The following is a 16,059-nucleotide window of genomic DNA, read 5'->3' on the forward strand; positions in this document are numbered from 1 at the left end:
CTTAGAAAAAATCAAGATATCATCCAAATAAATCACTAAAAATTGATCAATTAAGTCCCTGAACACATCGTTCATGAACCTCTGGAATACCGCAGGAGCATTACAAAGCCCAAAAGGCATGACTCGGAACTCGTGGCATCCGAAACACGTGTTAAATGCCGTCTTCCATTCATCCCCTTCCCGTATACGGATTAAGTTATAGGCCCCCCGCAGGTCAAGCTTGGTAAAGACCTTAGCCCCTTGCACCCTTGATAACAGTTCCGAGATTAAAGGGAGCGGGTACCTATCCCGAATGGTGTATTTGTTTAGGATCCGATAGTCACAGACCAGCCTAAGTTCCCCAGTCTTTTTGGCTACAAAGAATACTGGTGCCGCAGTTGGAGAACTAGATGGGCGAATAAACCCCTTGGCTAAATTTTCATCTAGAAACTCCCGCAAAGCTTGCCTTTCCGGTACAGTCAAGGCATACAGCCTCCCTGCTGGCAGTTTCGCACCTTCTGCCAACTTGATGGCGCAATCATATGGCCTATGCGGTGGTAATTTGTCCGCTTCTCTTTTACAAAATACGTCAGAGAACTCCCCATACTCAGCAGGCACTCCCTCCATATCAGAATGAGTAACATTTAGAGTGCAACAATCCTGCCTCTTTAAGATCACTTTACGTGTTGCCCAATCTACTTGTGGGTTTACTACAGCTAGCCAATCCATCCCCAGGATCACATCATATCTAGGCAAGCTCGTAATATCCCACACAAACGTTCCCGTTACTCCCTGCACCTCCCACGTTACTGCTGAGGTTTCATGGTTAACCACCCCAGTCTCCAGCAGTCTCCCATCTGCTCCTTCCACCCACACGTCGCATGCCTTGCGCACTCTAGGAATGCCATGCTTCTTAGCAAACTCAATATCCACATAAGAGACCGTAGCCCCTGAGTCCAGTAGTGCCAAAGTAGAAACAAGTTCCCTTCCCCCAACAGATAATGTAATGGGTATGAAAACATGCTTCCTCCCCTCAGTTGACTGCTTGAGGAGCCCTAGTGCGTTGGACTCACGTCGCACTAGGGCTGGCCTTTTCCCGAAAGCTGGGAAGGTTTCACATTACAATTTTTGGCAAAATGCCCAGCATTCCCACAATACAAACACAAGCCCAGCTGCCTCCTACGGCTCTTTTCCTCTGTAGACAGCTTTTTAAAGACCCCAAGCTCCATGGGCTCTTCCCCCATCACCACAGGTGCCCTGGTTACATGCATGGGTGGCGCACACATTGCTTTTGAGTGTTTACGAGCCTCGAACCTTGCGTCTAAACGCAGCACCTTAGCTACTAAGGCGTCCCAGCTTTCAGCCGGCTCCAAGCGTGCTAATTCATCCTGGAGCATATCACTTAACCCGGCAGTAAATAAAAGCATGAATGCATTTTCCCCCCAATCCAGCTGGTGGCGATACAGGTTAAACTTATTTAAGTAATCCAAAACAGTCCCCTTTCCCTGTTTCAACCGATACAGAGCCCACCCAGCGTTCTCCGTGCGGAGAGGATCCCCAAAAGTATCAGTTAACAACTTTTTGAAATTATTCAAATTGTCCTTGACTGGGTCATTTCCCAAAATTAAATTAGCGGCCCATTGTCCTGCGGGACCGGTCAACAAACTCAAAATAAAGGCCACCTTGCTAGTGTCTGTAGGAAAAGCATGAACACTGAGCTGAGAAAAATAAAGCTCCACTTGTGCCAAAAAGGTTGGCAACTTGCACCTGGTTCCGTCAAAGCGTTCAGGAGTCAAAACATGTCCTTTCACAGCCTGAGCTGTTTGACTAACGGTAAAAGCCGTTTGCAATTGGTCTACTTTGGCCCTTAACTCATCCATCGTCTTCCTGACGGGTTTATTGCTGCAATAAACTTTTTATGGGCGTTGGGCAATCTGTCAAGGACAGAACGCCACAAGATTCAAAGTAACAGAGTTTATTAGATTACAGAACTCAAAAATGCCCGTAAAACACAAGGGCCAGGCAGTTTTTGCCTTTAGGAGCAAAAAGGGGCAAAATTAAATGTTCAAAAGATAAACCGGATTAAACCGGAGTTTAATCCGGATAAAAACAAACTGCTTGCTTCAGCCTGGGTATAAACCAAACGAAAGCCAAGGAACAAAAGATACAAGAATGCAACTAATTGGCAGCAGATTCCTCTCTGCTGCCAACACTGTGCTTAGAGTAATTTACGTCGCTCCCCCACACACACAGCAAACAGGATCTCCAACACGAGTAGAACAGCCAAGGATTGTAGCAGTTGAGTAGACCAGTTCCGTTCCGTAGATCAAAGCCAGAAGCAGACGTTGTAGTTTTTCCAAGTCCAAGAGGGGGGGGGAAGACAAGCCGTGGTCAGTTCAGTCCGAGTTCTCAAAGCAGGAGATGGCGTCCGTCAAGAAGACGACGGAAGGTCAAGCTAATAAGAGTAAGCACAGATTTGCACAAACAAATGCCCACACAATTCCTCCCGCCGTCTGACCCTGAATTCCAAAACCACTTACGTCTCAGCACAGGAAAGCACACAAGTCTTCAGGGAAGCGTCCCACACACACACGGATCCCAAGCGTTTGCCCAGATTACCTTGCCCAACGCAATTTGCAATTGCTCCCAAGCCCCATTTTATGCCAGTTACAAATCCTCATCACTGTCAGCTGTCCTCCTTAACCCGGGCGTTTCCTCATCACTTTCCTCGTCAGAGCTGGAACACCTCTGACTACGCCCAGCAGCATCTCCAGCTGTGGATCCCGTCCCATCCCTCCAGCTAAGCCATGGGTCTAATCCTGAAGGTCCCCATTCATCTTCTGCCCCATCATGGCCAGTGGCACCCAATTCCTCCCTTACCCGAGTCCAATCCATCTCATCCTCCTCTGAGCTAACCAGCCCCTCCTCCATTCTCTCCGTAAACCCTTCGAAAGATTCTTCGTCAGATGGTGCTGCAAATATGTCTCGCAGTCTTTTTCTCTCTCGCTCCTCGAGAGTATCTGACTCTCGAGGAGTCTTACGCCCACGTCTGTCAGTAACAGAGCCATGAGGCTCAATCATAACACTGCTCCTATATTATATGAGCTGGGGGACATTTTTGACACTTTTAGCAGATTGCAAATGTATTTAGAATAACAAATAACACATTACTTTGAAAAAAAGTAACAATTAAATGCATAACATTGCAAACTCTACCCTAAATTCTGCTGAGTTTTGTTACATTGTATTGAAAAACAAGCCTTGAAAACAATATATTTGTCTTCCGAGCTAGGTTAGAGACCTTCGGCAAAATAGTTAGCCTTGGTACAATCTCTGAATATTGAATATTTACACAAAGACAAATCCAATATCAGTTGTCTGTCTTATCTATCCTTACTGTTTGCAGGTTTAGGCTTGGGAAAGAAATTCTGTTTACAATTCACACAGATTACTTTAATGGCCCAAGCCATAATAATCCATGGCATATTTTTAAACAATCAAAAGTGCTTATTAATATTTCTGTGGAAAAACAGTATCACCAACTGCAAGAAAAGATGTGGAAACAAAATGTAGTCATACAACAAATTTGCTCACTCCTCCAATTCATTACACACAAACAAGCATTCTTACATCGTTATGGGATTTCAATGCATTTTTCCTGCTAAGAATATATTCTCCTGCAAAGGAGCATTACCTTGTCGTGGTGCTGGAGCTTGGGCACCTCAATGATGCCATGAGCAAAACTGTGAAGGGACACCCAAGATAGGAAGGTCATGGCAGAGAGGTTAGACTAAATATGATTCTGGTGGAACCCACCCTACTGTTCTTGCCATGAAAACCAAATTGATTAGTTTTTATGGCAATGAACTGCGGTGTTGGAGGAAAATTCTGAGAGTGCCTTGGACCGCAAGAAGATCAAACCAGTCCATTCTCCAGGAAATAATGTCCGACTGCTCACTGGAGGGAAGGATATTAGAGGCAAAGATGAAGTACATTGGCCACATAAGCTTGGAGAAATAATGATACTGGGGAAAATGAAGGAAAAAGGAAGAGGGGCCAACCAAGGGCAAGATGGGTGAATGGTACCCTTGGAGTGACTGGCTTGACCTTGGAGGAGCTAGGGTGGGGGGGGGGGGGAGGGTGGCCGACAAGGAGCTCTGCCATGTGTTGGTCCACGAGGTCAGGAAGAGTTGGAAGCAACAGAACGAATAAACAAGAATATATTGTTTCCAGGCAGGAGTCCTTTTACTTATTTACATATATTATTTGCTTCTTATAATGATGACAGTGGTGAAACTTATGCCATGAATAAGCAGGATGTTTCAAGAATGGAAATGATTCAAAAAGGTCTCCCATCTGATAAAACCACCTCAGTTTGTGAGTTGGATTGTTCATCCCACTGTAATACAAAATGTTGCAATTTATGCCTCCCAGGAAATACCCATGATAGTGTGGGAGAGGCCAGTGAGTCATCTAAAGAGTTGTAGTAGACAAAGCAGGAAGGAAAGGAAAGAGAAGGCAGAGAACAAACAAAGAGTTCAACCTACTTGTCTTAAGATCTAAGCCAAAGTAGGCATAACATACATATGAAAAGCAATCTATATCAACAGACCTTGAAGGATTTCTTAAGAGGTGGCCAGTCATAATTATTCATGAACCTTAAAGTTGTGGGTCTGTCTATAGTTTAAGTTATATTATTAAAGAAAGGAGTTTGTTCATTGTTCCAGACAAGGTTGTGTCATAGACAGAAATATACTTTTTCACTCATGCTCTCCCACAAACAGTATTACAAAAATAAATATGCAAGAAGAAATGTATGTGGTTTGTTTAGGCCATATGAATCTTTCTGGCCTATCCATGATGTAAAATAATGATGGGCAATTTTTGTTCCTTAAGATATTGTTGTCCTGCAACTTATATGATCCCTCTTTATGGAGAGCAACCATGTACTTGTGTTGTAAAACTTGTGTTGTAAAACTTGTGATGTAAAACATGGCTAATCATTTATTCATTTTGATATATTTATTTAAAATAAGGAATGTTTGTCTATTTTTGTATATACTAAAATATATACGAGCCTAAAAATAATACTAAGTGGTTTCTTTCCATAGGTGCAAACCTTGATGTTACACAAAGTCTTGTCTCTTTGTCTCTTTGTGCGTTTTATGTCAACCAGTCACTCCTATAATGGAATAAGAAGTCAGTGTAGTTTGCTATTTATGTACAAATAAACCTTAATAGACCAGAAAACATAGAGAAAAGGAAAGAGCAATACTCCTGGGAAAAATTAGCATATCAACTAAAAAGGAAATTAAATATCAAAATTAAATAATATCCATACCAAACTTGTGTTGGTCAGCATTTATCAATAAGCCATGCTACCTCGAAAAAATAAATGCGTAGCAAAACATTTTCATTGAGCAAAGGAAAAATTATTTATGCAAAACAACAATAATTTGTAGTTATAACAGACTCCAATATACGAATTAAATTCTCCAGGGCAGTACAATTGCAGTTAGCTGAAGTCCTCTGAAGTAGACAGATCACTGAGTGCAATTTTCAATCAATTATCAGAAGCATGTTTATTTGAAAGTGAGTGCAGTAATTATCGATTCCAATATAACTGAAGTCAGTTGTGACTATGACTGCATCTGCACCAATTATTCTACTGTACAAGAATATCTGCCCAAGAACAACTCCAGATCCAGCATAAACCTGCTGAGTCCTGGGCCAGTGTCCAGACATTTCAGTCCATCCCTATGCTGGAACAGCCCTTGTCCCCATTTTGCCAGTGGCGCTCCATGCTATGAACCCAGCCATAGCCTGTCAGGTCTACTGATGTCAAAACTGGGCACCCGGATGACCAGCAACAATAGCTTAGATTGACCCCATTCTTCTTGCTGGTTGTGCAGATGTCCCGTTCTGACAATAATTGACATGACTGTGATGGTCAGGTGCTCACAGTGAGCTTTGTGGATGACAAAGAGCAACAGTGACATGGGGACGAGCCATCTCTTTCCCCTGCACTGATCAGTGCAGGGAAAGTGTGATAGTGGTGTTGTAGATCGGGCAGGAATGAACTTGACGCAGCTGTCTAAACTGCAGCTAAGTCTTAGGATATTCAAGAGTTTATTTTACACTCGGATGTATCTTTCATCGTTGTCTATGTAGACAGGCTCTACCCTACGTCCATGAGGACAGTCAATGCCTATGTTATCTTCTAGTGTTTTCAGTGGGATTTTGTCACAGAGGACTAAATTAACCTGCATTTGGATCAGCATGTTCTATAATGTTCATCAGTGTTCTATAATGATTTAAATGTTCCATCTATTTCAGTGTATTTTATATAAAGTGTCCACAGTAGTATTTGAGGCATTTATCCCTGCTACTTTAATATATGTTTAAATAATTCTTCATCTGATAAGTAGCCCCCCAAAGTGTTGATTATAATATTAACAACTTAAGTCTATTCTACATGCAACTTACCATATTTTTTTTAAAAAAAATTAATCCTTTTTTGTTCATAGTAATTGTGATGCACTCTTGCACATTTCACCAAATCTGGCACCTTGTATTTTCACATACATTTCTGAGTTAGCCCTACTATTAGTCAGAGAAAGGTAGCCTGCTTAGAGTTTTTGGTTTTCATGAAATGATAGTTAACAATAACAACAAATTAAATAACTATTTCATACTAAAACAATACAAGATAATCCTTTGTAGCATCTTTGAAAATAACTGTGGAAATGGAAATGCCTTAAGCATTCATTGAGTTCAGTTCATGTTTTCAGATATAAGTATTTAGGTATCAAATGCAAAAGACTATTTCCTATTTTCACTTAGGGCTCATCCACAAATACTACTGTCCCTGGAGGTGCCCATACAGTCCATGTCTGCCCCACAGTGATGGTGGGCTAAAGTCAAATTGGTTTTGCCAAGCTGAAACCAGTCTGGCCCTGCAGGGCAGTCACCATTGCTGGATGGTCATATAGCTCTCAGAGAGCTCCTAACTATTGCTAGGAACCTTTATTGACATGTAGGCATTTATTTATTCCCACATAAAAGATTGGAGGCCCCTGGATCTTATTTGGACATTCAGTAGCAAGCTCTAGTCCACTTCAGAGTATAAGGTCAATGTAGACAAGCCGTTACTCTCAAAGGTGCCACAGAATTCTTTTTATGCTGAAAAAGATAAGCACGTCTATATTTATGAATGCTAATGAATATTATTTGGTCATTTAATTTGTTATTGTATTTTTACTGCCAAGAAAGGGAAGAACTTGTTTGATTTTCTGCTTCAAGTACCAAAATAACTTGGCAATGGGTACTTAATATGCCTTGAACTGGGTGTGTATTCAAATATGTGTGTGCCATTTGCTGCTCTGGCTATCAAGCAAAATACCTTGATCTAGCCCTGACAGTTTCCTTTCCTTTCAGGTTTGCTTAGATAACTGGACTCTTGAAAACAGTGTAGATATTCCTGTTTATTCAAGCATTAAAAACATCACTACCAGAAAAAAATACAGTTTATTCAAATGCAATTGTGTGTCTGGGATAAATTCACGCTATAAATTCCTATCTTGGGCACAACTACAGAAATCCCAACTTCATAATGTGAAAATTCTTTAAAATCTGCCATGGGTTCATAATATGGTATATCAGGAAACAAACACAAAACCTCCTGCTCTGTGGTGTTCTACCAACAGAGCCACAGACTATTGGAGTGGAATTCATGTGATTTAGGGGCAGAATTCACGTGATTTATCAAATCCTGTTGGACTATGACTCCCAGCAGTCCCCATGAGCACATCTTATAAAATACAAAGGAATTCAGAAGGGCCATTGGTGCTGTTTTAAACAAACAGAAAACCTCAGTGCAAATAAACTGGCAGATTAATGCAAGGATATTTTACAGTCAGTCTTATTATGCGCACCAGCACCAGGGAGTTCATAAGCAGCAATTTTTTTTTTACACATTTGGAGTTTTTGAAAAGTTGAATGCAAGCCTAATCACCCTTTCAAATAACTAAACAATTCTTCTACAGTGAAACCACATAAATGCTATTTCTCTGTGCACATACATGACCTTAGCGGATGGGGAAAGGAAAATGCCAGAAATGCACATTTGACATCTACATTGGCCATGTAAATAATTATATGTTGGATTTTGCTAAAACAACATCATTTGTATATATAATTGTAAACTGTAAAAGGGGAGGTTTCTTTTTTCTTTTTTCAGAATTGTGACTATTACATTTAACCTGATTCCTAACATGAAAGTGAAAATCCTCAAATAAAAACATGCTGGGTATTTTTACCTGAGATAACATCTCTCTTTGAATTTCTAAGTCTTCCATCATATCTCTAGAATGATATTTGAGAACCTAGACATCCCTGGAGGCATTCCCTCTAGAATTCTCTAAAGCCCCTTCTACACTGCCATTTAATCCAGATTATCCAAGCAGATAATCCACAATATCTGCTTTGAACTAAATTATCTGAGTCTACACTGCCATATAATCCAGTTCAAAGTAGATCATCTGGATTTTATATGGCAGTGTAGAAGGGGACTAAGTTCTCCCAAATGACTGGAGGACGTTGGCCATGGGGTTACACAGGAGGACCTAGAGATTCCTTGAGATAATATTTCGTAAATGTGGAGGGACAACTGTATTAAAAAATTATCTCCTCCTGTTTCTGAACCAGACCTATGTAATTATTACATGAACTGAATTCTTTTTTATGTCATAATTTTCGCACGCACACAATACTGCACTAGGGACACTGGAGACAATAATAAAGTGAGTTGTGTCTTTAATTCACCTAGTTCAGTATTTTCTGCACTGACTGGTAGCACAGGGTTTCTGAATGGGGGGTTTCCCAGTCATTTCTTGAGATAACAGGGACTGAACCTGGAATCTTTTGCATGCAAACATGTGCTCTGCTGCTGAACTGTAAGTCTTCCCCAGTTACATTTAGCAGAAACGGAAGCTTCCTTGGTGGAACTGTTTTCAATGCCAAGCTTCTCAACACGGATTTCATCATGCTGATCTGAAGGTTGCTGTTCAAATCTGCAAGATGGGGTGAACTCCCGTCTGTCAGCTCTAGCTTGCAGGGACATGAGAGAAGCCTCCCAGTAGGATGGTAACACATCCGGGCATCCCCTGGGCAATGTCTCTGTAGACAGCCAATTCTCTCACACCAGAAGCGACTTGCAGTATCTTTCTCAAGTCGTTTCTGACACAATAAAAATAGTCTATCCAAGCGGTGGAATATAGGATTAGTCAAGTACCAAGCTTTGAACGTTTACTTATTGAAAATAAGAAGTAAACCGAGAGATTTCACTCCCTGCAGCTCCATCTTGGAACAGTGAAAGAACAAGTTTATAAAGTCAGGTTTACTATGCACATTACAAGCCGACAGCCGAATCTCTTATTCTGAGATACAGTACACCCTACTGAGTTCAGTAGAACTTATTTCTATGAACATGCACTGCGATGGCAGCATTCAAGTAGTGCTTTAAAAGCAATCATAAATGTGCTAAGACTGCAGCCAAATAGTGTGATTTTTAAAAAACTTTTCTTTAATTAGTACCCCCACCCCCTACCCTGCATTCCTCTCCCGGTATTAACCCAAACTGTTTTCAAAATGCTCGCAATTTCAAAAGCAGTTGCATTTCCATTTCAAAATGAAGACCCCCCTCCCACCCGCACACACTCCAAGTCACATGGAACAATATGCAAGGATCTTTCATTCCTTCCCATGTCAAAAGAGTAGAAAAAAAATATATCCTCCCTGTGTCTCTCATGGTTTCCCTTTGATTTGTCAGTTTTCTTTTCTTTACATGTTAGGTATTCTCTGTGGATGTGGAGGAAAACGTGATGACCACAAAACACAACTATTTTACAGTCACATTTCTGAGGAAGACCTGAGGACTGATCATTGTAGAATTGCTACAGTTTTCCTTTGAGGACTTTTCTTCTCATTTCTCCATTTTCTTTCTTAATGGCCTGTTGAAAAATCCAGCCTGCAAAAGAATGAGGAGGAAATCAATTCAGCTTGGAAAATGTATAGGAACAAAGGGAATCTGCAGCATTACAGTAGAGCGTGAAACTCTTTAGGTTGTCAACCAGCCATGCTATATCTCTGAATCCTCAATCCATTTCATCTTCTATCCATTGTTTTAATTTGTTCTCTCAACAATCAGGAAAGGTTTGGCGGCTGTTGAACATGCTTAGCCCTCAGTGAACTACCTCAGAGTTCACAATAGTCTCTTGGTGTTTTTTTCTTAACAATATATATCTATATCTATATATCTATATATATTTTGCAAATTTTGACATGCTCATACTTCCCCTCGGCTATTTATCTAATGTTACTATAAGATTGTTAATACAGTAGAGTCTCACTTATCCAAGCTAAACTGGCCGGCAGAAACTTGGATAAATGAATATCTCAGATAATAAGGAGGGATTAAGAAAAGCCTATTAAACATCAAATTAGGTTATGATTTTACAAATTAAGCACCAAAACATCATGTTAAACAACAAATTTGACAGAAAAAGTAGTTCAATACGCAGTAATGTTATGTTGTAATTTCTGTATTTACGAATTTGGCACCAAAATATCACAATTAATTGAAAACATTGACTGCAAAAATGCCTTGGATAATCCAGAACCTTGGATAAGCAGGTCTTGGATAAGTGAGACTCTACTGTATTATGAATGACCACCACTGCCTTTTAACATATTGATAGTTAATTCAAATTATTCATATACTGTGCTTCTAATGAATTACTGCTTTTCTTATTTTAGCTTTACCAGGTCTGCCCGCTCCTGGTGAAGTGTTTAATAACACCCAGATGCTAATTACACTGAATGCTAATTACACTAAGTACCATCAACATACTATTATTATGCACTCTGGCCACATCCAGACTGATTGAAAAGTCCCAGATTTATTTTATCATCCTCTAGATGATAAAATTATTCATCATCCTGGGGAATTGATTCTGGGAGTTGTCAGAAAATATTCTGATGTAAACAATAGGTATGTAGATTTCCATATTAAAATTGGGAAGAAGAGGAACAAAATTTGGGACTTTCTATTTGGTTTAATCAGTCTGAACGCACAGCTGAGAAAAAGCCCATGTGGGTCTGGCTACATTTCTCTGATGAGCATGATTTGTAGTGTTAACTGGTCTTTCCAAGAGAACAAATAATTATTTTGTTGTTATTTGCTACATTCTATTGGCTTCAACTGATGGCAACCTTATAAGAAGAGAGCTTACAATGTGCTACAATTAACAGCTTGGTAGAGCCAAGTTTGAAGACCAGAGGAAATTCATCTACAAAAAGGGAAAGAAAAAACTCTTGAACACTATCAGATCTTCTAAATCACATAGCCGTGTGTTTCGTAGCATACATAATATGCGACATAGGTCAGAATAGGGCAAAATATTTGAATAGTACAAAAAAAATCAGAAATAGAGTGCAAAATCCAAACGCAGTACAAGCAATGCAAACACTGTACCTTCCACAATGCAAATATAAGTAGTGTAAGAATCAGAAGTCCAGCGAATATACTCAGCAGAATAACCCATAAGGGCACATGGCCAGGAAGAAGCTCTCTTGAGATTTTAATACTTGTCTGAAAATTATTAAAGCAAAAGAAGCATTTTAAAGAGTAAAATGTCATACAATTCAATCTGCAATTCTTGTTATTTATGTTTTAGAATAAATTGGATCTAGGTGTTGTCAGACTACTGAAATAAACGTGACTTAATAATGACTAATTTAAAACACATTGATGTGTTGTCGTTATGTATCTTCAAGATGACTCTGACTTATAGCTGGATTTTCTTGCCAAAATTAACCATTTATGTGGATTTGAGCTCTGGTCTACTATAAAAGCTCTTCTAAAAAGCAGGCACCCCAGATGCTTTCGTACTTGCCTTCTTCCTCGCCAAGAATGATGTGCAGCAAAGAAATTGACTGCAAAGACAAGCATGGAGCAATCCTAGTGCCCACTGCTTTTATCCAACCCAGAGAAAATGAAACAGATTCACTGGGGGCAGGTTTTCCCTTTCTTTACCAGCTACTTTGTTAAATTGCCTTGACCGCAAGGGGAACACTTTCCTTGAAGGAAAATTCAGCAAGTACTAGATGTATGTCTAGCCCCCTTCCCCTCCATTCCTCATTCACTATGTATATACAAATACAGGTACAGGCAGTCCCCAAGTTACGAACAAGGTAGGTTCTGTAGGTTTGTTCTTAAGTTGAATTTTTTTGTAAGTTGGAACAGGAACATTCCACACACAAACATACACACATGCGCTCTAGATAGCATATGGAAGGTTCAACATCCCTGTGGTGTTTGTTTTGCTGTCCATGCCCTTGTTCAGATGATTTCACCTCACTTTCTGTCCCTGTGATAATTTAACTTTGTTTGTAATTTGTGGACTGCCTGTATTCCAGAATTCATCCCCCTTCCCACAATATGAAAAATCTCTGGGTCCAAGTAATTCACATAAGGGAAATTCAACTTGAACTAGTGATGTCCATATGACCTCAGCAGTGACTATAACCATGATTGATTGGACTATGTATATGAAAATAGTTATTTTATAACCTGAAAAAGAAAATTCAAAATCCTAAAAATTTCTGGCCCCAAAATTCTACTGTACTACTGATGTCTGTAAGACCTCCGCTCAACTGTAACCATAATTGACTGGAGGTAGATTCAGAACTCAGAAATAAAATCCTCTACTTTTAATGGGACATACTACCTAGCAAGTTGGCAGCCTTAGACCAGTTTCTTTTTCTTTTTCCAAAATTGGATTATAGATTCAGCTTTCAGTCTGTAAAAAAATCCTAGTGAAACTCACCTCTATTTTTTCATTTTCTTTTTTCAAAATCAGCAATGAATTTTCACTTCGAAGTAATGCTCTTGCTGTGATCTCTGCACTGTGAATGCTTGCCTAGAACAAAATAAGTGCAAGATGACTGGCACTCAATTTGGTGATGTTTCAAATGTTCAACATAGATAAGAAAAGAGTCATTTTGCTTTCAAGAGGCAATATCAGTGGAAGTACATAGTGGTATAAAAATGAGTCTATTGTTTATTGTTTCTTCTACATGTTTGTTAATCTTAATGGAGACTGTAAACAGAATTTTGACAATTTGAGGCCAGGACTCTGGCTTGGTTTTGAAAGGATGAAGAAAATATGCAGCCTTTTTATATGTGTCACCGGGATTCTTACATCCAGTACATAAATCCTATTACCTAACTAGAACTACTGATTCAAGCTAAGTTTAGATTTTGCAATATTGCAGCCTAAAGATTATTTGATTTGATTCAAATATGAGTAAAATTGATGTAAAATGGAACAGTAAAATATTTTTTTACTGATGTGAAAAGGAGGAAAAATATTTGGAATTTGTGTGTCTGACTGTATACACCATTATTCATGAGAATGCTTGTTTTGACATAGCTCAAAGGGAAAGGGGGGAAATGAGAAATGTAAAATTAACATCCTCCTTTCCACCCATCTAGACAGAGTTATATTTAAATACAGAATGCATTATAGTTGACTATTATAGGAACATGATCAATTCGCTTCTGACATGATAAATAAATAAATGGCATAAGTTCGTGTGGAAGAAGACGGATACTTTTTACTTTTCTTGAATGGCAGGGGGTTGGACGAGATGACCTATGTAGTTTCTTCCAACTCTATTATTCTATGATTCTATGATTTCACTTACCTTTATGAAGGTACGTTTCCAGAGTCGGAGTGAAATATTCACCTGCGTTACATCAGATGGAGCCACAGTACAGTTAATAGCTATGCAATCATACGAATCACAGTCCTGTTTGAAGGATCAAGGACATATATTAGGAAAGAACAAGCTGTAAAACATGCTTATGTGGAATACAATGCTTCCCAATATTCTGACAACCACCATCCACCATACTAAGATGCATTTCCAGATTTCCTGATAGTAATAAGAGTGATAGAAAATTCTCCCTTTATCACATCTTATTACATATACATTATAGTAAAATAATAATGGGGGAAATGGGAGAAATAGCCATCTATGGGCCTCAAAGAAACATTTTAGAAAAAAAAGTTGTTATTGACTGCTGAGATCTAGATACAAGCATGTTTCTCCAGCAAAAGTAGAGAGATGAGTCATACTCATAGGCACAGAAGAGAAAGGTTTTCCAGACAAAAAGGAGCTTGGAAATCCTAATATTTTTGTTGTGTGCGAACAAGTTACTATCGCAACCCTAAGGTGAACATATCAACAGGTTTTCTGGGGCTGACAGTGTGTGATTTTCCCAGAGGTTTTCCATAGCCAAATGGGGAATTGGACCCTGGTCTCCAGAGCTGTTGTCCAAAATTCAAATCACTACACCACACTAGCTCTCACCTGACATTGACTATATCTCATTTAACTGTAATCCCACTTCCACAGCAATGTTATTGCATATGTATTCTTGAATGTTGTACTCCTTTGTGGATCTGAAGTGGTGGATTGCAATTCACAAAACCTCGTGAGAAATTTGGCCTGTTAATCTTAATGGGTTTTGGCTTTGCTTTTATAAAAACAGTTCAGTTATTCCTTGAAAGGAAGGCTTTGAGTCGACTGCCATCTAGTGACAGCATCTAAAAAAGCTAGGCAATTAATATTAATATTTATAAAGCACACATTTCCTTCCTTCCCCCCTCATTTGACTTTTTCAGCCCTTTTCAAAATAAAAGGCTGAAATGAAATGGTTTTGCTTCCTTCCTGCATGATGTGTCATCAAACCTAACTCCAAATAGCCGACAAATACCTTCACATTAAAGAAGAAAAGTTTAGTGGAAAGAAACCCAACATTGCATTTTACACAAATATGGATTCTATTGATTGCAACTGAAAGGGGATGGTAGTCCAGATTCCAAAGGCTAAAGGTCTTCAAAGTGTGAAATTATAGTTCTAATAACCAAATATTTCTTACAAGCTACATCAGAATGAGAAACCCTTATTTTTTCCTAGGTAGAACAATAATAATTGCATCTATTTTTTCAGTAATAAGAACTTCAGAAAAACTATGCTTTAAGATGTCAGTCTCCAGAATACTTAATCTAGCACATTTTCCAAGCTTTATGATTTTCAGCTATATATAATATGAATGCAGTAAAAAAAAATCACAATGCAATGTCTAAGAGTTACTAAAATGATGTAAACACAACTTAATTGCCAAACCTTGTGAGGGGTTTCCAGCTGGAATATTTAGCTTAACCTAATAAAAGTTCAGACAGACATACTATTTGCGCATCCTTTAGAGGCTTTTGTATTCTTGGCACCACAAATGGACTGTCAGCAGCATCGATCTTTAACGGGTCAGTGGGATGGCTACTTTGGCACCGGACATTCTGTTACAGAGACAATAATGAGAAATCTCATTAAAGGAAATTAAAATTAAGTTGCAACTATGATTACTTGTATTGTTTTGAACAAAAAGAAATAAACCAGTTCTGTTAAAAAAAAGCAAACTATGAAATAGCCTTTCAAATCAATGTATATTATGAGTGAAGTGTAAGACTAGCCCCAGTCCCTTGGCTGGATTCATTTCTTTTTTATACGGATTGCTTTTATATGCACTTTTAACCAGTACTATACATTTTTTCAACTGATATTATGTGTTACATTTTAATCCCTAATTGTTCCTTGTCTTGATCCACAGGGAGAGGAAGGTAAAAAGAAATTGATATTATCACCATCACCATCATCAATTCCCAACTAGAGTAGACCCATTGAATGAAGTGTTCAATGGTAGGCTGATATAGGTGTAAAGCACATTGTGCCAATAGTTCTAATTTTGTCAGCACTGACAAAATCATTCAGGCAACACTTCAGCTTGTTCTGGGAAACAACAAAGGTACAGAGAATTTGTTCCAGAAGTTTCATTTGCTGGAATTACAGAAGAATTCACCAACCGAAGGTCCACTTACTATGCCTTTGCAGATGAAAGGACAGCAGGGAGAGCATTTTCAATGTCTTCTCCCTTCTGCTGTAGTCTCCAGATCT

General features: G+C 39.0%; 1 protein-coding gene across 2 annotated transcripts in view; it reads right to left on the reverse strand.

The window, feature by feature from the left end:
* Window positions 1-7,443: 7,443 nt before the first annotated feature.
* itga1 (integrin subunit alpha 1) overlaps window positions 7,444-16,059 on the reverse strand; it is a 71,627-nt gene continuing 63,011 nt past the window's right edge. The window contains exons 26-30 of one of the 2 annotated variants that reach the window (XM_062972418.1): window positions 15,297-15,404; window positions 13,747-13,851; window positions 12,867-12,959; window positions 11,513-11,629; window positions 7,444-10,006 (exon numbers count right to left, since the gene is read on the reverse strand). In XM_062972418.1, coding sequence (XP_062828488.1) covers window positions 9,962-10,006; window positions 11,513-11,629; window positions 12,867-12,959; window positions 13,747-13,851; window positions 15,297-15,404 — 468 coding nt within the window. In that variant the 3' untranslated portion in view covers window positions 7,444-9,961. Of the gene's footprint in view, window positions 10,007-11,512; window positions 11,630-12,866; window positions 12,960-13,746; window positions 13,852-15,234; window positions 15,405-16,059 lie in introns of those variants that run through there. The other variant, XM_062972419.1, reaches the window with a different exon arrangement.

The sequence above is a fragment of the Anolis carolinensis genome, chromosome 2 (assembly GCF_035594765.1).
Source record: "Anolis carolinensis isolate JA03-04 chromosome 2, rAnoCar3.1.pri, whole genome shotgun sequence".
NCBI lineage: Eukaryota > Metazoa > Chordata > Lepidosauria > Squamata > Dactyloidae > Anolis > Anolis carolinensis.